Consider the following 26,758-nt stretch of genomic DNA (forward strand, 5'->3'; position numbering starts at 1 on the left):
AGCGGCGTCACGACATAAGAACACATGTGTTGTTCCTATCTCTTTCCGAAAGGACGCAAGACGCGGCGTCACAGATAGGCTCCTCTTTCATCTTCTGCGTTCTTAATTCAATTTATGTCAGACGATTTAAATCATAAGTAAAACTTCGTGGATGAACTGGACTGTGGTCTCCAGATCTGCAGGCGCTCTACATAGTTTTCCCTTGAGTGGGGTGTGTAGGGGCCAGTGTTTGGATCGCACCTGGTTATATAAGGAACAGTCCTGAAGGACGTGTTTTGTATTCTCCAGGGCCATGCCACAAGGGAAATTTTCGCTAGGGCCAACTTTTAGTTTTTTAAACGTCATGTTCTTTCAGTCTGTTTTGGCCTGTTCTGAGTGTGACCTACTTAGGTCGAGTCAGGTTCCATTTTTATTTTGACATTGTATAATACCTTATAGGGAGTGATGGTGCAACTCCTGGGGTTTTTCCACTGTCTTACCAAGGGTGTCTAAGACGTAGAAATTTTCCATTAAGATCTGATTGAATGATTCTGATCAGATGACCCTCCCAACCAATGGCTACATGAGTTGAGGATGACCTCCCCTGTTGCAGAAGTCTTTAACTGCACCGCACACTCGCCACACGTGGCAGTTTACCTTGGTCAGGCAGTCTACCTTGATCAAACGGTCTATGAAGACCAGGCCGTCCATTTTGTCCGGCAATAGATTCTGACCATTTGAACGTGAGAGAACTTAAGTCCTGTGTGTGCTATGCTTTCTTAAGTTGATTTAGTCTTCTAGTATAATATTACTTGTCGCCAAGTGATTCTTGAAGCTATAGCAGTGTTGTGTGGCCTGTGGCTAATTTTTACAGTGTTGAAATCTGTGATAGTGTTTTTTCTTACGCTTTGTAAGTTGGGTTTTGATATTTTATAAATTAAATATTTTATCTAGTTTAACCTTGTGTTCTACCACAACTGTGTTCGCTTATTAAAGGTTATATGCAGATTGGATGAGTGTTAACTTCAATAGTATCACTAGTTTTCCCTAGACATCGAGATCGAGCCCTAGTGTGTTGTTGTGTTAGTATTCATCCATTTAGGCTTTTAGTCATTTGCATATGACCCCGAAAAAAGAATCCGGGGACGTTCACCATCTATCTGGCTGATAGATAGGTAAACGTAACAAAGTGGGGTCTCGCCGAGATTTAATCTGTCGTTCCAGTTGTTGGTTATATCAGTTAAACACTAAGTTTAGTTGATTTAGTTGTTTTTCTATCCAGTGAAGCCGTGTTATTGAAACGCGCGCAGGCTAGAGGTATCTAGGTCAATTGTCAGACGTGTCACGTCCTAGATTGAAGAGGTCAAGTACACGGCCTAACGCACCGTGTTAAGTTAGTGAATCTAGGCTTGTTTTGGTTTTGAAAGTTAGTGTTATGGAGTCTTTTTTGGCTAATCCCACTTTTGAAGAGGTAGAGAAGTTGAGTAGAAAAGTTTTGATTAGTGTTGTTAAGGAATTGAAATTGGATTATTCTGTTACGCAGAAGTCAGAGGTGTTGAGAGATAAAATTGTTGTTCATTTTATTAATGAAGGAGTATTTGATGAAAGTTTGTTGGCTGGTGTGTTACTCCGCGAGGAGAAATCTCTAGAAGAGAGAGAGCTTTTATTAAAAGAAAAGGAGTTAGAGGCTAAAATTGCTTTAGATAAGAGGAGGTTGGAATTAGAGTTTGGTCAAGTTAGTGATGTCACTTCTCTGGTAGATCCAAAAAAGTTGTCGGTAGGGCAAGTGATTGCCAAATTTGGGAAATTAGTTCCTAAATTTGATGAAACAGATTTAGTCGTTTTCTTTAACTCATTTGAGAGTTTAGCGAAGACATGTGAATGGCCCGAAACTTCCATTACTGCTTTATTGAGCTCGGTCCTTACTGGGAAAGCTGCAAAAACATACCAGGCACTCTCTCACGACGTTCAAAATAACTATAGTTTGGTCAAGACTGCCATTTTGAAGGCCTACGAACTGACGCCCGAGGCCTATCGGACAAAATTCCGAACACTCCGCAAGTTACCCACTCAATCATATGTGGAATTTCTCTTTGAAAAGGAGAAAATATTCTCAAGGTGGCTACACTCTGAGGAAGTTTCTGAGTTTGAGAAACTCAGGTCACTTATCCTAAGGGAAGAATTCCTAACGTCCCTGCCTGAAGAGATACGACTACACATACTGGATAACGAGATAATTGACATCCAGAAGGCTGCTGAGTCGGCTGACACATATATGTTGGTGCATAAGAAACCACCAGTGTCAGGAAACCGCCTCAACCCCGTGCTTCCCCTTTTTGGCAGCAATCTTCCTGTTGGCCAACACGTGAAGGTATTACAGTCCAGAGAGAAACCAAGATCAACTCTCAATCGTCGAGCAGTATGCCAGTTCTGCAAAAGACCTGGTCATCTTGTCAAGGACTGTTACAAACGTCGTCAATATAACAGAGAGGTGGTGCGTACTTCTGCGCACTATGCTCTATCCCCTCAAGCAGCCAGTTCAACTATGAACTCTAGAATTCAAAAGGACTTCAACCCTAAGTGTCCGCAAGAAGGTAGTCAAGTCTCCACACATTATGTGCAGTCACATTATGACTGTTCTCGCCACCATCCAGTTTCTTCTGAGTCTACCGATCTCGAGGGATCGAGAAAAGTTGACTTTTCATCTTTTATTGCCGAAGCCATCATTAGCAAACCAGGTGATCCGTTGTCTCAGCGGAATATCACCGTCCTAAGAGACACAGGAGCGTCACAATCACTTCTTTTGAAAAGTTCAATGGACATTACACCTGAGACGAACACCGGAAGGATTTCCATTATCCAGGGAGTGGGGACAAAATCTACTGTCGTCCCTCTACACAAGTTTGCCCTGAAACATCATCTCGTCGAAGGTGAAGTCATTTTAGGTGTGATAGATAGTATTCCTGTCCCAGGAGTACACCTACTTCTAGGGAATGACCTTGCGGGAAGCAAAGTATACCCCTGTACTGTTTCAGACCCTTTGTCAACAGTTCCAGATAATGATAATGAACTGTATCCTGCATGTGCGGTGACAAGAAGCCAGACCAAACAATTGGCTGAGACTACGTCTGAACCACACCTACCATCATCGTCAAGAAATTCGACTCCCAAACTGGAGTCTATGCTTCCAGAAAACACAAGCCTGGGCTTACCCCTGAGGATATCTCAGGAAGACATCATTAAAGCTCAACAAGTCGACGCGGAACTCAAAGCAACGGTCGAAAAATCTCTCTCATCTGACGATGGAGAATATTTCTCCGAGAACGGCCTCTTCTTTCGTCGCTCTATACCAGTGAATGCCTCACCAGCCGAACCATGGTTGGGTAAAAACCAGCTGTGGGTCCCTCCACCTTATCGGCATGAAATACTGAAACTGGCACATGACCATCCAATGTCAGCGCACCCAGGAGTAACTAAAACGACGGCGAAGATCAAAGAACTGTTCTTTTGGCCCAAAATGAGAAATGATGTGTCGCGTTACTGTAAAAGTTGCACGAACTGTCAGTTGGCCGGAAAGCCAAACCAGAAAATTCCTAAGGCCCCTTTGAGTCCGATTCCTGTATTAGAAGAACCCTTTTCTAAAATCGTCATGGACTGTGTAGGTCCCTTGCCTAAAACCAAGGCGGGCAACGAGTACCTACTTACCTTTATGTGTTCAAGTACCCGTTTTCCCGAGGCGATTCCCTTACGGAACATTAAGGCAAAGACTGTAGTCAGAGCCATGACCCGGTTCTTCACTACCTTTGGATTACCTAGAATCGTGCAAACAGATCAAGGCAGCAACTTCACCAGTCACCATTTTCAGGAAGCACTAGCCAAGCTAGGCGTTACCCACATCACCAGCTCAGCCTACCACCCTCAGTCTCAAGGCGTACTTGAGAGGTTCCACCAAACCCTCAAAACCATGCTAAGAACATTCGCTAACAGTAACACCCAATGGGATGAGACTGTTCCTTGGATTATTTTCGCCGCGAGGGACTGTGTCCAGGACTCTTTAGGCTACTCTCCTTTTCAACTGGTGTTTGGACATTCTGTCCGTGGTCCCCTGAGGCTGATCCACGAACGTTGGACAGGTACCAGTGATCATCCAGTGAAAAACTTTGACGATTTTCACGTTCGACTGAAAGCCGTGTGCGAAATGGCTCACAAGAATTTAAGAAAGGCCCAAGTGAGAATGAAAGGACTGTATGATAAGAGTTCTCGTAAACGAACATTCAATCCAGGCGACAAAGTTCTTGTGCTAGTGCCTAATCTGAACAATGCGTTATCCTTGAGATATTGTGGACCCTTTACTGTGCATTCAAAATTAAGTGATTTGAACTATGTTGTCAATACGCCTGACAGAAGAAAGAAACAGACAGTGTATCATGTTAACTCACTGAAAAAGTATTATGATAATTGTAACAATTTTCATTCCACAGCTAAAATTACTTTACCTGTATGTTCAAATGTTTCTGATGATGTGATACATGATAAATTGAAACCCCCAAAATTGGTAAATTCTTCCTTTTTAGATAATTTGAATGTCCACCTTATGCATTTGTCCACAGAGAAAAGCCATAAATTGTCTGAAGTTAATTCTACTGTAAACCTTTACAGAAATCACCTTTTATGCAAGTTCTGTAAAGCTTCAATTACCTATTTGGGTTTTCAAGTGGGAACGAACCAAGTTCGGCCCATTGAAGCTAAAGTAGATGCTATTGTAAGGTTACCTCCTCCCAAAAATTGTAAAGAAATCAAAAAGTTCCTTGGGATGGCTGGTTACTATAGGCGGTTCTGTCAAAACTTTTCAGCTATTGCTGAACCTCTTACTGCATTATTGAAAAAGGGTGTTAAGTTTGAATGGTCAAATAAATGTCAAGAAGCTTTTTTAACCATTAAGTCTTTTTTATCCAATGCTCCTGTTATGGCTGCACCAGATTTCAGCAAGCCCTTTAAACTTGCCATTGATGCTAGCAACTTAGCCATTGGTTCGGTCCTATTTCAAGAAGACAACATGGGAATTGACCATCCCATTGCCTTTTTTTCCAGGAAGTTAAATGAGAACCAAAAGAATTACTCTACTATTGAAAAAGAAGCTTTAGCTTTGGTTTTGTCATTACAACATTTTGAAGTTTATGTCTCTTCTTCAACCAATCCAGTCAGAGTGTTTTCTGACCATGATCCCCTGAAATTTACCTCTAAGTTAGGACAGACTAATCAAAGAATATTGAGATGGTGTTTATATTTCCAAAATTTTAATCTGGAAATTTCACACATTAAGGGTAGTGATAATGTTGTGGCTGATTGTTTGTCAAGGATGTAAAATCTTATTGCACACATTGATCATGTGACATGTTTTGTGGTTCATTAAGACCATACACTAGTGTTGTGTTTTCACATGAAAATGAGTGGTATGAGTTTTAATTTTTTCAAAATTCCAATCCTGTTGAATATTTTGTTTATTTTCAGGTGAACCTTAATTAAAGGTGGTTTTTGATTATATGTAATCTTTTATAATAATATGTCTCATATGACTCAGTTGATATTGTAGCTAGTCATTGAAATAAAGGTCTTACCCTGGCGGGTTTACCACTTTTAATATCCACATGGAAATGTTGTAATACCCTTTTTTGAGGGATTTTGATGTATAATTACCTTTTGAAGGGTTACTCCCCTTTCACCAATTGTAAAAGTTTGAGTTACTTCCCTTTTATGTTCAGGGATATTTTCATCTGGTATTATGATTTTGATCGACTACATTTGTAAAACATTTTTTTTATTTCATTGCCAGATTGGTTCCTTATGTATGCTTTTGTGGAACCTATCTGTCACTTCCAAAAAGGGAGGGGATGTGACCTACTTAGGTCGAGTCAGGTTCCATTTTTATTTTGACATTGTATAATACCTTATAGGGAGTGATGGTGCAACTCCTGGGGTTTTTCCACTGTCTTACCAAGGGTGTCTAAGACGTAGAAATTTTCCATTAAGATCTGATTGAATGATTCTGATCAGATGACCCTCCCAACCAATGGCTAAATGAGTTGAGGATGACCTCCCCTGTTGCAGAAGTCTTTAACTGCACCGCACACTCGCCACACGTGGCAGTTTACCTTGGTCAGGCAGTCTACCTTGATCAAACGGTCTATGAAGACCAGGCCGTCCATTTTGTCCGGCAATAGATTCTGACCATTTGAACGTGAGAGAACTTAAGTCCTGTGTGTGCTATGCTTTCTTAAGTTGATTTAGTCTTCTAGTATAATATTACTTGTCGCCAAGTGATTCTTGAAGCTATAGCAGTGTTGTGTGGCCTGTGGCTAATTTTTACAGTGTTGAAATCTGTGATAGTGTTTTTTCTTACGCTTTGTAAGTTGGGTTTTGATATTTTATAAATTGAATATTTTATCTAGTTTAACCTTGTGTTCTACCACAACTGTGTTCGCTTATTAAAGGTTGTATGCAGATTGGATGAGTGTTAACTTCAATAGTATCACTAGTTTTCCCGAGACATCGAGATCGAGCCCTAGTGTGTTGTTGTGTTAGTATTCATCCATTTAGGCTTTTAGTCATTTGCATATGACCCCGAAAAAAGAATCCGGGGACGTTCACCATCTATCTGGCTGATAGATAGGTAAACGTAACATGAGTCTGAAAACTATGTGTTTTTCTTGACATGTTAATTTGTAAAAATCCGTCGTCTTTTGTGTAATTAGGGTGCGTGTCAGACAACATTAAAGATTGTTTGCTTTTTATGATTTTTTAAAATTTCTTTTGTTTGTAGATAATCGTTTGAACTTTCCCCCAACATTTGCATGCTAAACCGCGATCCCATTTCCTTGTATCTGAGAGTGGCCCGGGATCCACTGCAGCACAATCCTGCTACAGGTATTGTTTAGCCTTTCAAGTGCTGTCCTGAGTGACTGAGTATAGGATTCTTGATTTTTTAGAATCTGCAGGAGACATTTTTGGGGGTGGGCTAATTTGGAAAAACAATTTAATATTTTTTAAAGGCAGAAGTCAGACTTTCTAAATTCCCTCCCCCGCCCCCTCGCGTCGCAAGTCCCAAAGTCATTTGAAAATTCTCATTAATTTAACAACATTTTACAGCACTAAGCACAGCCGTTGCTATGTGACCTAAATTCCAATCAGAAATCTTATTGCAAGTAGCTGGTCAAAAGAAATACCCAAACGGACTGCAGTTCAGAAAACAAACTCTGTATATGCTTTGTTCTTTTCATTGTTCTTCTTTACTCTAACTAGCTTGTGGATATGCTGTAAAAAGTATCATACAAAAGGAGGCTGATTATCAACTAGAAAACCCTACCATACTCAATGATGGATACATCACTGATTCTTTTCAAAGCCACATGAACCTCTACCACACAAACGCACACATTTATACGAAACAATACAAGTAAAAAAATATTATTACACTATAAAACAATGTTTATTTTTAAAACAATGTATAATAATTTAGAAAAATTGTTTGATATTTGGACCTGGTTAGTTGGCGAGGGTCTGGAAATAACTGAAAATGAAAATTGATTAAATGTTAAAATGTAGGAAGAACTTTCAGAGGCGTAGCCGAAGGGGGGGGGGGGGGGGGGGCGGGGGGTACATTTGCATTATAAATATAAAGAATATATGGGGGGCGCCAGCAGAGTTTTATTTTAGATTTTATAATAAAATTTAGCAGTATAGTACAATTTTAGTGCTACATTCAATATATTCAAATGTGTGGTTTTTTGCAAGAAGAGATAAAAATCGCTTATGTTGATGTGATTAACAAATTAAACATTTTCCCATTTGGATATTATAACAAGTTTAATAACATTTACTAAATAGAATGATATCACGCAGTGTGTTTATATTTTACGAAGTTAATTTACTCACGTTCTGTATTCCTGCTCGGTGACCTGATGGTTGCCGTTCGAGTCGGCGTTGTTGAAGAGAGCGGTGTAGTCGTCGTTGTCAAGGACACCGTCGCTGTCGCTGTCTAGACCGTTGAAGATGCCGTGGAGGACTCTGTTGACGGTGGGGTCGTGGTACAGTTGGTCAACATGGTGGGTGTATTCACCTCTGGTTACGTGACCGTCGTTGTTTTGGTCGTAGCCCTGTTATTACAAACAATTAATTAGCTGTTAGTAAATCGATATGTGTTATACATTTTAAAGACATGTTTCTCCTAACTTTAAATCATTTCACATGTTCAAAAAATTTGCGAAATGATTTAAATGCTAAAAAACATAGAACACGACAGATGCTAACTTTTGCGCTAAGACAAATTATTCAGTACATAGCATGTTTATTTTCAAACGCATCAGCTACCCCTAACACATGCGTGTGGGTTCTGTTGATAGCGTTTCGAGAAACATGTTTCTGGTCGTGGGGGTGGGGGGGGGTTGTTCTTAAGCCATCGTCACAAAATAACATTAAGATGGGTGGAGGCTACAGTAAAATGAAAAATCATAAAAACGACAAAATTAGACGCTCATGCTTCACAGGGGGCGGGTGGGGGGGGGGGGGTGGGGGTGCCCCTGCGAAAAGATGCTTGAAAGAAACATCGTATAGGGCAGTGGTTCCCAACCTTTTTCGAGTGGCGACCCCCTTTTATAAAAAGTAAGTGACCCGCGACCCCCATAGAATTAAAAAGCCGAAATTAGTATGGAAATTAATAAGCACGAAAATAAGATTTTCTAGTAGACTTTCAATATGAACTACTCTTGATAACTGTTTTAATAGCATGAGTAAAATTGCATATTATTCACTAAATCTTCGTGGTTAACTTTTTAATCATAATTTTTTTTTTGTTAACGCAAACCTATGTCATTATAATTATCTTAATTTTGTTTTTAATCGACGAATAATGTTGAAAATATATTCTCGAAAAGTCAATCAATTTTACGTTTGGGGATGAATGGTTAATACTACACCAAAATGGCGCCTGCAGTTTTTCATCTTACTCGGAATCATTCTACAAATCAAATAATTCATCTTGTAATTCATCGTGAATGTTGACAACATCGAGGGAAGAAGAGAATGGGCAATGCGTCAATGCAGATTCTTCTTCTTTCAGCTCAGAAAATAGCGCCGCAGTTCGTTTTCAATAGATTCAAGATGCCTAGAAATTTCTTCTTTCAAAATTTTAATTATCTCACAATTAGATTCATCAACCACACTGCATAGTTTCTCAAATTTACAATATTTCCTAGATTTATTTTCTTCGCCGATTTTGCAGCTTTGATAAAAATGCCCCGAGATTATCATGGAAAGTGATAATATTCGTTCATTTTCCCTGAAGCTTCAGGTTATGCTTATGTTGATGTTCGAACACATCTGCTAGGTATGATACTCTCTCCAACCACTCTGTCGTTTTAAGTATACCAAAAGGTCTTGTTTCCTTTGCATTTCCAAGATCAATTTGATTTCAAATTTCAATTAAAAAACACGATTCACAACAATTTGTTTGACAACCAGCGCACTGTAGTGTAGAAGAGCAGAACCTCGTGATCTTTATTCAGGTCTTTGCTCAGTTCTTTGAAGGCTCCAGATTTTATATAATTTACGACTTATACTAGCAATGGAGTCGTGATGGCGATTGTTGAGGGCAGTGGTTAGGGAGCTAAATCTTTTCTGCTTTCTGAAAGCCCGATTTTGACCTAAACATAGATGGTGCACCATCCGTACAAACCCTCATAGCCGTTTTAACCCATTTTAATCATCCAATTAAAAAAAACGTATTTATTTTCTCCATGCTATCTTCACAAAAGAGCAACTCTTCTTTGCTATCATCTGAATGAATATAGACAAAGACCAGCAACTGCGAACACGAACTCATGTCTGTTGATTTATCAACTTGAAAAGCAAACAATGGTGAAAGCTTGATTTTATTGAAAATTTGTTATTTAACATCTACGGACATGTCTGCTATAAGCCGCTGAATATTATTATTAGGCAGAGATATTTGTTGCATCTCTACTGCACTGGAATCTCCAAGAATTAACTTCATCTTCAACATGCAGGGTTTGATGAGATTTTCTCCTGTTGTGTTTTTTTTTTTGCTTGGCATTTTCTGTCGCCACTTCATATGATGCTTGCACTAATGCTGTGTTTCCTTGGTGAAAACTTCCTGTTCGATCAAGTCTCTGACGTTTGCAACTAGCTTCATACCGACGAAAGAACTCCATATCTTTTTTAGTGTGTTTCGAATGACTCGTCTCAAATGACGTTTTAGTTTTGAAGATTTCATAAACTCGTGACTGAGAACAACTTTGTACAGTACGCTTTGCTTCTTCTCTATTCCCTTTCCAGTTATGTTAGTAAAGCCGAATTTCAAAAATTCTTCTAGATATTTATGTTTTGTTCAAATTACTAAGGTTTAGTATACCAGTTGGCGACCCCCCAGAAAGCCCTTCGCGACCCCCAGGGTGTTGAAAAATAAAGACAATATTCAGAAAACTGGATTATTGTAGTCCTGTTCGATGCTCACAAGGAAAAGATAATATTTACACAAAGACCAACATCAGAAATAGAACTAGCCACACAATGACCTACATCAAAGTAGGTGTTGACTTCTGATCTAACGATGTGACCGTCGTGGTTGGCGTCCATTCTCCTGAATGAGGCGTCGGCCACCTGGTTGATGTCCTGGCCAAAGACCATGGGCAGGCAGACGAGAAGGGCGAGGATGATTGACATTTTGCCTTTCTGAGGATAAAGAAAACCGTCACTACTGAAAATAAAGAATGTTATCCTAATAGCTTGTACTGGTATAACATTTGTAATAAGAAATAATGAGTTGAGTTTGCAAGAAATAAAATATAACACATACATTTTATCGATTTATTTTTCTAAATTACTTTTTAAATTTACAAATTTTTAGTGATACTTTGTCTCCAACCAAAATAAAACCAATTAAAACTAACTAAACACATTTTAATGATAATTAATCCGCTATTTTAAATCAATATTAAACCTGCTTACAATAGTTACGGTAAGTACTGATGTTTGCGTAGTGAAATGTCCCCCAGGTAACCCAGGTTTATACTGCCCATCTGGTCCGTTTGACGTGGGAAACTAACATATGGCCAGCGCATGATTAATGTTTTACTTGAAAACAATTTTCTTTTTCAAAAAAATTATTTTGAATGTTAATTGAAATAATAATTATACTAGATATTTTAAAAAAAGTAATTGTCCTGATTAAAATACATCGTACTTTCTTGAATGTCAACGTATTTTGCAATTGTTGTTTCAAAAATATGTAATGACAATATGTCGAGTTTGTAGTTAATTTTAGTAATTATACTATGAAAAAAAAAACGTTTTTAAGTTTTTCACAATGATACAATCATGCAGGTGGCTTTAGTGTATTCGACGTGCAATTTTAGGTGAACATAAAACATGCGTGTAAATAAAGATTTAGCGTAGTCATGATATCAAAAAGTTAGCCAAGATAGTAGTACTGCTGGAAGCTTAATGAAGCTTAATGTATGCATGTAGGTTAAACCACCTAGTCCCGTTGAATGAGGCTCTATGGGGTTGTACCAGACAACGTTACTAGAGCTTTACCAAACACTTCGTGCTCAATGCAAGATGACTGTGTTGTATTATACGGCAAGTCTCGGGCAGATGAGGCTCGTTAGCTGGGGCCAGCCACTCTTCTAGGAGATACAACTCCAAAATAAACAACTGCTGCCTTGTAGTTTGTTCTTGGTTGGACAAAGGCTATAGAAGCAAATCCAAAAAAGAAAAGCAGGCTGAAATCGGAGTCAATGGCCTCAATGGCGCATAACCAGTTGAAGGGTAACGCTTAATTGTGTTGGAGGCGTGGTCGAGTCGGCAAAAAAAAAAGCTCATGGTTGATAAATTCGAACAAAGTCTCGAGTTCAAACCCACTTGCAGATAAATCTCGATCCCCTTCAATACTAATAATTAAGAACGAAGAAGAAGAAGATACGGCAAGTGTTCGAGTGTACCTGCTGACGCTACGGAGCTGTACAGCTGTTATATTCTTTACATCGCTGTTTTGTTTAACGTTATTATAATTATGTTGTAATTCACTTTAAAAAACAACAAAAAAATCAAACTGTACGATGTTTGAACGAAGTGGTTTTGTAAAAACTTATTTGGAAAATTGTGTAGCTGATAGCTAGCGTCACGACTAAAGAACACGTGTTTACTCTTATCTCTTTCCGAAAGGACGCGTGACGCAGCGTCGCACAGGTTAGTTGTTTATGTCATTGCTGCAAACATTCTCCACGTGGCAGTAACTAGAGCCAACGTCGATGGATGTTGATGGGGTTTTGAGAATTTAACAAAACAGAGAACGGGATAATGTTCGCGATTAAAGAATTGTAACCTGGGGGAAACTAATATTTAACATTGAAAAGTAAAACCTCTTCATATGCCGAGGTCACAGAAACAAGGGAACTCTACTTCACATGCCCCATAGATCGTCAGGATTGAAAGAGAACTTTAAAAAAAGATAATTAAGATACATCTTTCAGAGTTTGGATCATACATAGTTCAAGTCTGACCATAATTGAAGCGAGTGATTACTAACTAGTCGTTTGTCAAGCCAGTGACACACACTGTTACGTTATGTCTCTGTAGTTATTGTTACGTCCCATGTATTATATTTATTGTAGTGATGTCCCTTTTATTATATTCATAGTGGTGATGTCTCTTGTATTATATCTATCGTGCTGATGTCCCTTGTATTATATTTATCGTGCTGATGTCCCATGTATTCTATTTATTGTGGTTATGTCCCTTGTATTATATTTATCGTGGTGATGCCCCTTGTATTATATTTATCGTGCTGATGTCCCATGTATTATATTTATAATTGTGATATCCCTTGTATTATAATTATTGTGGTGATCTCTCTTGAATGTCGAGTCTACCGCCCCCCCCCCCCCCGAACGAAATGAAATGTATATAGTAAATATAAACTTTTAACAGTGTCCGCCCCCCCCCCCCCCGAAGAAAGTCTACCGCCCCCCTCGGAAATTTCAAGTGCCCCCCACCCCCCCCTCCATCCTTGAGAAAAAAGTCTGGAAGAAACACTGTAGGTATTCGACCGCGGCTTAAGAATTCCTGCCTCTAGGCCGCGGACACCTTATTTGGTACCTATCCATCCACCTGATATAACGAAGGACACTCTGCCCGCGGGTTCAAGATTCCAACACTTTATTTCTTCATGAATAATCACAGTTCAGATAATTAGGTGAATCTCAACAGACCTCCTCTGTCAAAGGACCACACATTATATCACTCTGTGCTTCAATCTACTAACACTTGTCTCTGCGTTCAATCCAATCTCTATCTCTCATCCTCTGTGCCTCCGATCTTTTCATCTTCGTTCCTCAGTTCACATCTTTTCTCTCTCAGCGTCCCTCTTTCTCTACACACATCTTCTACCTCTCCCCACCCAAAAGTAGCGCTGCTTATATACACACCCAGTCATACCCAGATGTACATCCGGTGTTGTCAAGAATATCAGACTATTCTATTTCGGTACCACCTATTGCATAGTTTATATTATTAGCTTGTCCATTTGGCTTTAAATTTAAAAGTCAAATTCTATTTGAGTCCCAACAGCTGCGTGTTTAAAACAGTTGCATAATAACTATAAATAGCTCAGTTCAATTATGGCCTTGACTTTGTCCTTGTTGACAACCAAATACGTTATTTTTGTAAGTACACTAGTTGCATATATTTTACTTTATATTTTACAGAAGATTACACCAAGGTGACTTGTTAAACATGTACTTTAATAATTTGCTGACAACAATCGAAACCCCACCTGAAGATTCTCCCACGTTCAAACTTGAAAAAAAAAAAACAAGAATTTGCTTACTGCAACTTCTAGACTTTGTGATTGTGATTAGAACAACGTGTACATGGGGCTAACTGCTCATAAGATCAAATAATGATGACACAATATTTGATTCTAACTATAAGGAATAAACAGGATACTTTTTCCAGTTAACATCAATATTTTATTCTACCTACATGACAGTTTCGATCCCACGTCTTTTCTCAGGCTTACGTCACTGACAACTCACGTGACATAAACAACACGAATATCCACACACTGAGACTCGACATTCAAGAGAGATCACCAAAATAATTATAATACAAGGGACATCAGCACGATAAATATAATATAAGAGACATCAGCACGATAAATATAATACATTGGACATCAGCACTATGTATGATCCAAACTCTAAAAGATGTATCTTAATTTTTTTTTAAAGTTCCCTTTCAATCCTGACGATCTATGGGGCAAGTGAAGTGGACTTCCCTTGTTTCTGTGACCTCGGCATATGAAGAGATTTTACTTTTCGATGTTAAATATTAGTTTCTCCAGGTTAGAAATCTTTAATCGCAAACATCATCCCGATCTCTGTTTTGTTAAATTCTCGAAACCCCAAATCATCACTTTCATTGGGTGCGCAATGGTTTTAGTTATGAAACTCTATTGTAATTTTTTTTTAAATTTAAAGTACTGAAACAAAAATGCATGAAATGATAAAGTGCAATATGGTAGGTAAAACACGGATTTTTTAAATACTGCTTATTATTTATTGTATACACTGAACGTACTGTTTACTAATTATTATTGTATCTTTCGGTTTGCGGACAAACTGGGGTTATTATAGTCGTTCACCGAATCAGGCGCGTCCGCCGGTGCTCGGGCAGGTTGCGATTTGGCGCTACGGGCTAGACTGAGCACTATGCGTTTATTTTTGCATTTAAGTTGTGTTTATGTTATGAGTGTTGTGTTTATATTTTCATTTGTGTTTTTATTTGCGTTTGTTTTTCTTTTGTGTTGATGTGTTGCGTTTGTGTTTTCGTTTGTATTTGCATTGTGTTTATGTTTTCTTAGTTTTCTTTTGGATTTGTGTTTTCTTTTGGGTTTGTTTTTTCTTTTGGGTTTGTGTTTTGTAGTTTTGTGTTGTTCTGTTCCCAAGTTTGTATATTTAAAAATGTACCTTGGCGGAGCACGGGTATGCAGCTAGTATATATATATATATATATATATATATATATATATATATATATATATATATATATATATTTATATTTATTTATTTATTTATTTATTTATTTATTTATTTAATTATTTATTAATTATATAAAGGCTTTGGAAGTAAATCCAAAAAGAAAAGCAGGCTGATGTAGCAGTTAACTGGTCGTTGGCGCATAACATTCACTAAACATAATTCTGTTGAAGGTAGCCTCTCCAATAGTACTACTAGGAATGGAAAATAAGAGGTCTTGGTGTCATTCTGTATTCCGCTTCTCCAAATGCGTCATTGTGTTATGGCTTTATATACTTCGCTTATGTCAAATGTATACAAGATAAATCTCTTTTTATAGGTAAAATCTTTTTAAAAATTCGATTTGGTGTCCCCTACTAAATATTAACACTCACCTTTGGAAGCTAGGATTTAAGATGTAAATCATTGTTTTGCTTTGTGTGATATTTATTAAAGATTAATCGATAATCTAACATTTACAATTCGTGTAATATTCTAATTTTAAAAAAAAATTATTTTCCGTATCTTATTTGTGCTGGTTGATTGGTTTTATATTCCAATAAGTTTGTTGGATATTTAAGTGATACTTATCTATTTAGACAGATTTTTGCAAAACTTGCTTATTCTTAACTGTCTGACAGTTGCATCACATGTGACGTAAACGATACCGACTTAGACTGGAATTCTGTTTTAAAACCACAGACAAACCTACATCACACGTGCAAGATTATTTACTTTGTCGATCACAAAATTGTTATAAGCTGTTCAAAAATATTTTCATTAACATGTTTCACTGATGAGATTATTTTCATAACCATATAATGTCCTTCACTTAGTTTGTTGTTAAGGATATTTTTTACAAGAATATATAGTAATTGGTATATTTTTTGCGATTATATTTTAGAAATAAATATATTTGATTAATTTCTTTCTAAAAAATATTACGCATTTTTCTCACACCATGTTTGAATCACACATAATATCGAAACAAAATTTCATATTTTACCACTTTTTGTTATGATAAAATAAACAACCGCAAATAATTTAGCGTTTCTTTTATTTTTATTTTTGATACATCGTAAAATAATATGATACCAAAATATTTTGTTGAGGCCTTTCTAGTTGACGAGGGTGTGGAAGTAGCTGTCAAAACAAAAATCAAATGTGAAAATATTAGATCAATTGATAACAATGTATGAGTATATATTCAGTTTAACCCTAGTGGATATGCCGCATATATTTTCCTTCTTTGGACGTATCGTCCCTAAATAGTTGAGGGTTTAATGGCATGAGGAATAAAATGTATAATAATTCAAACTCGGCAATAAATAGGGTAAATGAAGTAGTTTAGCTATTTCTATAAGCTTGGTATATGAAGAGATGGTGTGGTCATTTCTAAGCCCAGCCAATAAGGCCCAGCGGTCTACACATCAGAATTGTTTTGACTCGTCGACGTTCTAAAGACTTAAATCCGGGTTGCGAACTCAAGATACTCAGGTTAACAATTGTGTACCCCACCTACCGACAACTCAGTCCCTTACAACATATTTATGATGGTGGCTATTTAGTAAATTAACTTAGACAAGGGAAATGACAGTGTATAATGCTGTTAGACAAAAAAAAAGAACTTATTTTACTTGACATATTCTTGGTGTGTGACTTGGTTGTTGTTGTTGGAGTCGGCGCTGCTGAAGAGAGCGGTGTAGTCGTCGTTGTCAAGGACACCGTCGCTGTCGCTGTCTAGACCGTTGAAGATGCCGTGGAGGACTCTGTTGACGGTGGGGTCATGGTACAGTTGGTCAACATGGTGGGTGTATTCACCTCTGGTCACATGACCGTCGTTGTTTTGGTCGTAGCCCTGAAATTGAGAATATACCAATGTCAATTGTTTACATGAACATTGTTTTTACCTAATTAAAAAGTTTTTGTCGACCATAACGGTCCATATGGAAAGTTTAACATGTTTGTAATATGCGCATTTGAAAGGATAGTGAGGTAAGCAATATGCACAGCCGTCTTTACTTTACTAACTTATAGATGAGTGGACTAAAGGACGTTCTACAACCCCGAATCCGAACTGTCGACTTACGTGATATTAACCGTATGCTCTACCACCCCACCAATTTTTTACCCGATAAGTACAAGTTTTTACAGCTTTAACAAAATGTGACTTGATATTTCGATCAATACAGCGAATATTACGTACATCAAAGTAGGTGTTGACTTCTGATCTAACGATGTGACCGTCATGGTTGCCGTCCATACTTCTGAAGGAGGCGTCGGCCACCTGGTTGATGTCCTGGCCAAAGACCATGGGCAGGCAGACGAGAAGGGCTAGGATGATTGACATGGTGCTGGGTCTGGAACATTTTTGAAACACCACATTTTGGACAATTATGCTGCTTTCTGTATAATTTTAATACATTTTCTATAAGCTTTCACAAGAAGTTATCAGCTTAACATTTTCGTTTGATATTAAAAATCAAAACATCATTTTTAATTCCTCGTACCAATATTGTCTCAAAAAAGAAAAGATTGGGTCACTATATTACGTACTAGCCGTCGGTACACGTTACACGTGAATTATAGGCCTATATATTAATTTTAATGTTAAACTTGTATGAGAAAAGTATTTTATAAAATAGTTATTGGTCAAAACGCAATGCTCTTTACTACACATCCAACGATATTAGCGACAAAGCAAAGGAATAACTAAATAGCTAGAAATCCGATTCATTTAAAATAACATAGACTACTAATACCTATTAGAAAAACCAAATTATGTACATTATTAGTCAACACATCACCATACTAAATTCACACACTGATTAAGAGACTTAGATTTACGTACTTATGTTGTTTTTTTAAAGTAATGTGTGCTACTTTAGGCCGAGAAAATTGTACATATTTCATTGCGTATGTCGTGAGATGTAGATTTATAGATCTAATTTAAATTTAAATGAAACAATTCATTTCTTTATATTCTTAAATTGGAAGATTACGTCATTAGTTTTGTGTTCTTTCCGAAGTTTAAAAATGTGGCACGTAACTTCATTGTTTATTGCGTTCTTTTCACAACAATAATCGCTTTTCCGGTTGCATATTTCAAATTGTGTTTCTATATTCAAAAATAACTTAATTTTTATTTTCCGTCGTTAAATAAAATTTAGTTTATACATTTATAACATCCACCATATTATTTTCAGCAAAACTCCAAGAGTGTGTGTGAGAGAGAGAGAGAGAGAGAGAAGTGCGCACGCGGGCTTATATTGAATACATTCACTATAATTCAAGAAGCTACCACGGCGTTTTTAAAAAGTTATTTAAATAGTAGTTCATGTTTTAATTGTTTTTTAATCGGTTATTTTTCATATTTAGATCTAGTGCATTATTACATGAAAGCATGTTATTATAACGTTTTTTAGTACTTAATTTTTTTTTTTAATACAATAACGTTGCAGGACTGAAAACTATTGAGCACTAAATGAAAATGAAAAATGTGCGTATAATAGCGCGGTAAATAGTTCTTTATATAAGAAGTTTTAATTGGTTCTTTAAAAACTAATTAAGCATAAAATTAAGTCCAATTTGATGGCAGATCGCAATATGATTTCAGAGTAATTGGTCGGTAACAAATTTGTTGAAATTTCACTCGCCAGTTCCGATCCACAACTACAAAAGACGAAACAAAGCAAGTGCTAGGAAGCAAGTTAAATAAAAGCTTGTAAAAATTAAAATATTCACATGGGTTGACTATAACAGCACTACTCACTGTGGTAACTGTAAGCTGGACTGCTATACTGTGAAGCCCCTCCTAATACAGATGGAGTTTTGAAGGAGAAACAGCGTGGACACCCAGCAGATGTCAATCACATGATATCTTGGTGTAAGAAATAAAAAAATATTTACATCATGTTTTACATCATGTTTTAGAGATATTAAAGTACATTTGCTTGATTAAATAACGTTTTGGATATACGAAAATAAACAGGCAGAGATGCCTGTCCCGAAATTGTGCCGAATAATAAAATAGGTAATTTGCGATGTTCGACTCCCAAAGTATCCGATATTTAACATTTGGAGGAATGGATGCTTTAAATACCGTCCTCTGTATTTTCATTTTTATTTAGATGAATTATATAAATTGTTTGACCAGAATCTATATTTACTGAATATTGAGCATTTTGAATGTCCGGTATATGCAGGGCCGGCGCTACCTATAAGGTGAACTAGTCGGTCACTTAGGGCGCTGTCCATAGGGGGGCGCAAAAATGTGAAATCGCCATGATCAAAAAGTACGTAATAATTGATAATTTTGATTATATTACATTAACTATATACAAAAGCGTAACGATCTATGTAGGTGCCCATGACGAACTATCAATTTTGCGCCCCATCTTGCGCGTTGGTGAAAATGCACCCCTACCTCCATCATTTGTAAAGATCGGGGCGCTTTTTAACTAGTGTTTCTTCCAGACTTTTTTTCCGGGGGCACTTGAAATTTTCGGGAGGCGGGGGGGGGGGGGGGGGGGGGGTGGACTAAAATTTACGGTGGGTGGAAACTGTTAAAAGTAGTATATATTTTTCTATATAAATTCCATTTCGTCCGGGGGGGGGGGGGCGGTAGAGATGCCTGGAAAAAACTTTGTCTTTAACAGGCACTTTGCCTTTTTATTTTGGTGTCACACAACTGATATAGAAAACAATTAAATAAGTCTGTCATGCCAAGTAAGAAGTCCACATTCTTTATTTCGACTGTATACAATTCAGTCATGAGCTCTTCATATTATTACCTATCACGTTTGCGCCCTTTTCGCGTCGGCGCAAAAAAATAATATATGAAAAATAATATCTTTAATATCTCTTAAACAGGATATGAACATTCACGTACGGAGTGTGCTGTGTAAAGGGAATGTTCACGTGTAAATATTCGAATGGAAATAAAAAAATTAAACTAATTTCTGATGAAAACAGTTCTCATTAGTGTGAAATAAAAATACACTCAATAAAATAGGGAACATAAAAAGTACCCAAAAAAAACGATTTAATAACAAGCTGTTATGACTATGCAATAAAAATTACAAAATAAATTATACACTACTATTTAATTAACTATAAAGAAGCGTGGGTGTCGTAAAGATTAGTAAAGATATCCAATAGATACTAAAGTGACACACTCTTGTCTATATAGTTATTTAAATAGTAGTGTATAATTTACTTTGTACTTTTTAGTGCATTATCACATAAAAGCTTGTTATTAAAATGTTTTTTATGAATATTTTTTTGAGTACTTTAAATTTTTAAAATTTACAATAGTTGCATGACTAAAAACCATTGCGCACTTAATGAACGTGATTGCGCGTGTATAATAGTACGGAGTAGTTGGGTAAGACTGCCTACTAATTTGGTCAATATTGTAATTAATTCATACACAATTAATTAGGCAAACAATTAAGTGATATTTATATGTCATGTTGCATTGTCTTCATGTCTTGACCCAAGTATCAACTACGAACCGCATCTGTCAGTTAGAAGTGCCCGTAAATTCGCTCGGGCGTTTCGATCTAGACGGACAGACAGAGACAGTGAGTTAAAAGCTTGTAAAATGTCAACAATTTAAAATTGAGTTTATTGAAATAAACTATTGGGAAAGTATAGCACTCTATTAAAAAGCAAAAAAAAAAACAACAGTTTCTTAATAGCATTAAAACACTGATTATCGCAATCATGTATAAGTGAGGGAGAGGGGGGGTAGTAGAGGCGAATCGAGAACAGCTTTATGTATATTTCAAGTCTAAGCTTTCGTTACCAAAGTAATGTTGCTTTTTTTTAATGCTTTGATATTTATGGATACCGAATAAAAGGGTAAACAAACAAAACGCGCTCGAGTGTGTATAATGTGTGCGTGCGTGTTTGTGTTTATACACACATGAACTAATGTTAGTGTCTCTCCTTAATTCATGTTGGCTTTGACTTATCCCAATGAAACTAGCATTGATCTATTACTAACTATATTATAAACCATCACAATAGTTAAATAATGACTAAAATATTGTAATTTTTACTAATGATCAAACGGTTGATGTATTTCATTGTTGACGTCCTGATTTATTGATGAGAAGTTAATGACAAAACAATAAACTATTTTTTTTTAAATCTAAGTTTTCTTTTATTGAATCAAAATAATATTGCTAACTAATTTTTAACACAGCCGACCACGAGACGCGAGCATGATAAGAGCGTGGAACGTTCTAGACGCTTCAGCACCAAGGTCACATCGTATCTTTTGTCTGGGTCAGATAGATGAAACCAGGACGAGGTGGTCACGTGGTAGAGTCTCATCACCAGCCTTAGAGTTCCAGAAATAGATTTTGGTGTTCTTATCGGGGTTTATATCTAAGTGGAGAAAACGGAAATACGGGACACATGTGTTCTGTGTATATAGGGGCCAGTGACTGGCGTCTATCTGTGTTCTATGATCAGTGTGTGGCGTCTATCTGTGTTCTATGATCAGTGTGTGGCGTCTATCTGTGTTCTATGATCAGTGTGTGGCGTCTATCTGTGTTCTATGATCAGTGACTGGCGTCTATCTGTGTTCTATGATCAACGTGTGACAGCCACCTTTGTGCTTAATACAGATGGTGCCAACCATCTCTCTACTTTATTTGGTGCCAACCATCTCTCTACTTTATTGGTGCCAACCATCTATGTACTCTATTCTTGACAACCATATTTGTACTCAATTCTTGACAACCATCTTTGTACTCAATTCTTGACAACCATCTGTGTGCTCAATTCTTGACAACCATCTGTGTAATTAATTCTTGACAACCATCTGTGTAATTAATTCTTGACAACCATCTGTGTACCAATTTGTTACCTCCATCTCTGTACTTAATTAGTGCCAACCATCTTTATACTTTATAGTAGGCTATTAGTGTCTTTCTATGAATGAAATGTTATATAAGTCAGGTCAAACATTCTAGAAGTAACTTGAATACGTGTTTTGTTTTTGTATATTGCATTAACAAAATATCACTTTGTCTAATCTTGACCCCGCTCAGTAAAAAGCTTAGGAAATTACCGGTTTTATAAAAAAAAAGTTGCTAAATTTAAAAATAAGGAGGGTGCTCGAGTGTGTTCAATGTGGTGGGAGTGGTGTAGTATTTAAGTATGCGTGCGTAGTTTCTTTCAGGCATCTCTTTGGGTAGGGTGAGGCAGAGCCCCCCACCCCGTTCAACGAACGTCTATCGCCCACCCTCTCCTTCCCCGAACAAAATACAATTTTTATAGAAAATACATACTTTAACTCCCCCCCCCCCCCGAAAAAAAGAGTATGAAAGACACTCTATCTGCATGCTTGAGGTTTAGCGGCCAGAAGTATAAAACGGGTCTAGTTTATACAAGTTGAGTCTACCTTCAGTCTGTATGATCTACAAATGCGTTTTTCCCACAAAAGGGGATGCACTTAAATAAAAAATTCGGGGGGGGGGGGGGGGTGGGGAAACTAAAATTTTCCGGGGGGAAGGGGGGTGGGTCGGATACATGTACAAATATATTCTATATAAATGATATTTCGTTCCATGGGGAGTTAGACGCACTCCCGCCCCTCCCCATCCCCCCCCCCCCCCCCTTCCCACCTCGGATCGGTAGAAATTGCCTGAAAGAGACTCAGAATGTGACTTTTTTCAAGTTTTAGCTTAAATGCAAGGCTTAAATGGTATGACTACGGCTATATTTTGTATGAATGTGCAGTAACTATACATGTAGATCAAGGTTCCCAGTTAAAGTAGTGTGTTAATGTCTATATTTAGAGTCTATACATAAAATAGAAAGGCATCATGGATTGAGGAATAAAAAATAATAGAATTAAGAATCGAATGCCAAAAACAATATTCTACAATAATGACGTCTTGTTAATAGGGCTGGTAGGTAGGTCACTAACCAGTTATACGGCTCAATAAAACCTGCATGAGCCATAGAACTGGTTGGTGACCTACTTACCAGCCCTATTGAGACAAAAAAATTAAACGCCTAAAGTAATTGTCTAATTTTAGAAGTGAATATAAATATACAAAAAATCGGAAAAGCAATATATGTAGTTAGCGTTAGTAGCAGGATTAAAGTTGGGGTTTTAATGTGTTTTGTTTCAAGTTAAATTTCTGGATCCAGTTAGAATGCTTTTTTTTTGGATAAAAATCTTATTGCAATTACACTTTTCGTTTCTGGTAAATTTTGAAGTTAAGGTGATGATTTTGGTCCGGTTTAGATCAAAAGACAACGCTATCAACCTAGCGCCGTTTGTATTTCTTCATCAATGGGACATTTATTTAGTTAATATAATATTGTTATAATTATTTATTATTATTTATTATTCGTGTTTAACTATTAATACAATGTTGATGCAGCGGGCTCGTTAATGTAAAAAGAACAATAAAAAATGCACATTAAAACGACTTTCATATTTGATATAATGTGCCAAACAACCAATGCAACAATTTAAGAAGAAATAAATATTCTAAAGCCAGTCGGACGAAAGGCTGAAGAAAATAAAATAACACAGTTAATTAATTATAACAAATCAATTAATATTTCCATTTCCTGTAACTCTGCTTAATAGCTGATTATTTTCGTTGTTTCCTTTGTTATTCCCCTTAGAAATATTAAACGCTAATTATTGAACACGAGCCCGCCCGCGGCATAAAAATGCGCCGCTATTTAGTTGTTTTTTTTCTACTTTTCAGTAATTCATAATTTGTGAATTCGACAGTACCAACGCTGCCACTGAAAATATTTCTTTAAAACACTATAAGTAGCTCGTTAAGGACCATAACCCCCCCCCTTCCTACGTTTAAAATCGTTTCAAACTAAATTATCTGCCCCTAATAGTCGTCACTAAACCCGGATCTGTTTGTAAACATTTAGAGTGAACACAGCTCACTAAGACCATGTAGGGGTGGGGTGGTAGGGAGCGTGTTTACAGCTTGTTTTCTAGCGTCTCCCAGAAGAGAATTATATATATAGATTAGACAAAGGTATATCAAGATAATACTAAAAAATGTTGTTTTCAAATTTTTATAATATAGGATTTTAACGTTGTGTTTTTTTTTAGATACCTAAGACTTATTTTTTAAAGTGCCACATTTTCTTTTTTCATTTTTTTAAAAAAGTCGACAATCCGCAACACAATTGACCTCACTGGTCCAGTGATTGCTAACATATCATCTTGTTAGTTCCTCTTTAACTAAAAACATTTTGACAACTTTAAATTACGTTTAAGTTTAGACCGTTACATAGTTATGTTACAGCTCTTTTATCAGAAGTCACATTACATGGTAATGTTGTAAATCGTTTTTGCACATACATGGCTGGCGCTACCCTAGGCGAACTAGACGGTCGCCTAGGGCGCCATCTCTAGGGGGCGCAAAAGTTTTAATCGCTATTATCAAGAGTACCTAATAATTAAAAACTTTTATAAAGGAGTAGCGATCTACTTCGGCACCCAGGACGAACTATCAATTTTGTAACCGCACCCACCCAAAATTAGGTCTGTAGGCCTATATTTATTCGCGATTGTGAAAATGCAACCCCACCTTCCTAATTTGGAAAGATCGGGGCGTTTTTTACCATTCACTTTGCCTTCTTAATTTGGTGTAACATAATTGATGTAGAAACAGGGGCGGAACTACAGTGCCGCCAGACCCGCAATGCGGGGGGGGGGGGGGGGGGGGCACGCCATTTAGGGGCCCACAGCCGACCATAATAAAAAAAAAGTTTAATTTTCTTGCATTTCTGACTTGATGGTTGTTTTGTGAAAAAATTACCGTAGCTGCGGTTGGATTATCTTTATTCTATAGACACCAACCCAAAAATGGAATACATCCAGGGAAACTACCCTGTTAGGATTTCTTAAAGTGTGTATTTTAGCTAGAATATGTCTAATAATTTTACTACTACTAATTTTACTACACATTTTACCAACTAAAGGTTATTAGGTCGTATAGCAAAAATAAAATAAAACAGACTTTCAAAACACGCGTGACAATAATGACATGTTGTTGTATTAATTTGTTTAAATTGAATTTTTGTTTTGTTTTTTCAAAATCCAATCCGAACAGGCCAGCAATAAGTACCCTATGTATGCATTTTGTGTATGTATATATATATATATAGGTATATATATATATATATATATATATATATATATATATATATATGTGGGGGCCTAAAAAAATGTTTTGCGGGGTGGCCCTTTTTTTTCTATTTCCGCCACTGTGTAGAAAACGATTAAATAAGTTCGTAATTTAAATTTCGAACATTTTAATAGGGCTTGTAAGTTTTCTCTGACTTTGAATTAGAAATCTGTTCTGGTGTATAGAGTTTTGTAATGACGGGGTATTCAAAGTATTGTCAGTTGTTTGGTAAGTTGTGATGACTCGTTTAGATTTGGGAGTAACGACGGAAGGCTGTTGCTGATATGGTTTCGTAGGTATAAAGTATGTAAGTGTGAAAATGTCGAATTTTTTTTTGGCTGTTGTGTAGTTGAAGGTCTAGTGGAATATGATTGGTAGTAGAGAAATAAGAATGCAGGTGATGAAGTATGGTAGTTCTGGAGTTCGGGAGTATTGATTGTTGTGGTATTAATATATCGAATTATATTGACTGTTTAAGTGTAGTAGTAGGTTCACTGAAATCGTTGTTGATTGGGAGTACCGTTTGTTGAGCTTGGTGAAGTTAATCTAGTTGGTGTCGTGGTTCTGGAGCATCAAGTCTAGTTATGTTTAGGTATCGAAGTTTGATATAAGTTGTGAATGTAGTAGAGTATATCGAGTAGTCGAGTTTATCGTAAGTTAGATGATTTCAATTCAGTACGGAACACACTACAAAGTAAGGTAGGCCTTCTCTGCTTGAAAAATCTTTAGTGTTTTTAGGAATCTATATTACCAGTCTTAAAGTATTAATATATGTCAAATATATATATCTAACCGTAAACTTTGTTTTTCAAATTATTTTTTTTATATTTAATTAATAATTCTAGAAATGGCTAAAACAGTTCCCCGTGTTTGTTTTTTTGAAAGACGTCCCTTTATTTAAGGGATCCAAAATTTAAAATAAATGTTCGAACAGATAACCCCCATCGGATGTGTGTCATCCAAATTGAATAGAAGTATGTTATGATAAAACTTCTATTTTTAGACTTTCAAACAAAACCTACAATTAAGTATTCAATAGGTAAAATATATTGATTTTACAAGATTACATAGTTAAAATAAAAGATTTGTTAAAATTATTAAATAATGAAATTTAGAGCGTTTATTGTGTTTTAAAAATATGCCTTAGTTACACTTGGTTAATTTAGCAATTCTAGTGAAAGTCATTTCCCTTGAATAAAATTTTGTTATTTGGATTTTCAAATGGGAGATAATTCGTTGCTTAACTTTACATTCATTTCCTGCACCTTAGGTTGACCGCTTACATATAAATACAACTTTAAGTTATAATTTGCTACTGTAAAAATTATATAGAGCTTAAGTTCTAAACAAAATAGTTTGGTAGTTTTTATTAGCATAATTAATCAAGTTGAAAAACAAATTACATCAGCAGTGGCGGAACTAGAAAAAAAAGGCCAGCCCGCAAAAAAATTTTTTGGGCCCCATATATATATATATATATATATATATATATAT

At 36.6% G+C, this 26,758-nt stretch overlaps 2 protein-coding genes across 3 annotated transcripts; both read right to left on the reverse strand.

The window, feature by feature from the left end:
- Positions 1 to 7,476: 7,476 nt before the first annotated feature.
- Positions 7,477 to 11,063, reverse strand: LOC131947709 (uncharacterized). The gene is made up of 4 exons (XM_059308984.1): positions 11,002 to 11,063; positions 10,573 to 10,725; positions 7,912 to 8,132; positions 7,477 to 7,546 (listed from the first exon to the last, which is right to left on the reverse strand). Exons 2-4 carry the CDS (start codon positions 10,714 to 10,716, stop codon positions 7,522 to 7,524), a joined length of 390 nt encoding a protein of 129 aa, XP_059164967.1. The 5' UTR covers positions 10,717 to 10,725; positions 11,002 to 11,063; the 3' UTR covers positions 7,477 to 7,521.
- A 5,057-nt stretch (positions 11,064 to 16,120) lies between these two features.
- On the reverse strand, positions 16,121 to 18,946 carry LOC131947707 (uncharacterized). 2 transcript variants are annotated; one of them, XM_059308983.1, is made up of 4 exons: positions 18,844 to 18,946; positions 17,278 to 17,431; positions 16,709 to 16,929; positions 16,121 to 16,214 (listed from the first exon to the last, which is right to left on the reverse strand). In XM_059308983.1, the coding sequence occupies exons 2-4, from the start codon at positions 17,419 to 17,421 to the stop codon at positions 16,190 to 16,192; spliced, it is 390 nt and encodes a 129-aa protein (XP_059164966.1). In that variant the 5' UTR covers positions 17,422 to 17,431; positions 18,844 to 18,946; the 3' UTR covers positions 16,121 to 16,189. The 2 variants fall into 2 exon arrangements, with proteins under 2 accessions (XP_059164966.1, XP_059164965.1); XM_059308982.1 differs by having other exon boundaries at positions 18,816 to 18,852.
- Between the last annotated feature and the right edge of the window lie 7,812 nt (positions 18,947 to 26,758).

The sequence above is a fragment of the Physella acuta genome, unplaced genomic scaffold (genome assembly GCF_028476545.2).
Source record: "Physella acuta isolate Inbredline_101_S28 unplaced genomic scaffold, ASM2847654v3 ptg000604l, whole genome shotgun sequence".
NCBI lineage: Eukaryota > Metazoa > Mollusca > Gastropoda > Physidae > Physella > Physella acuta.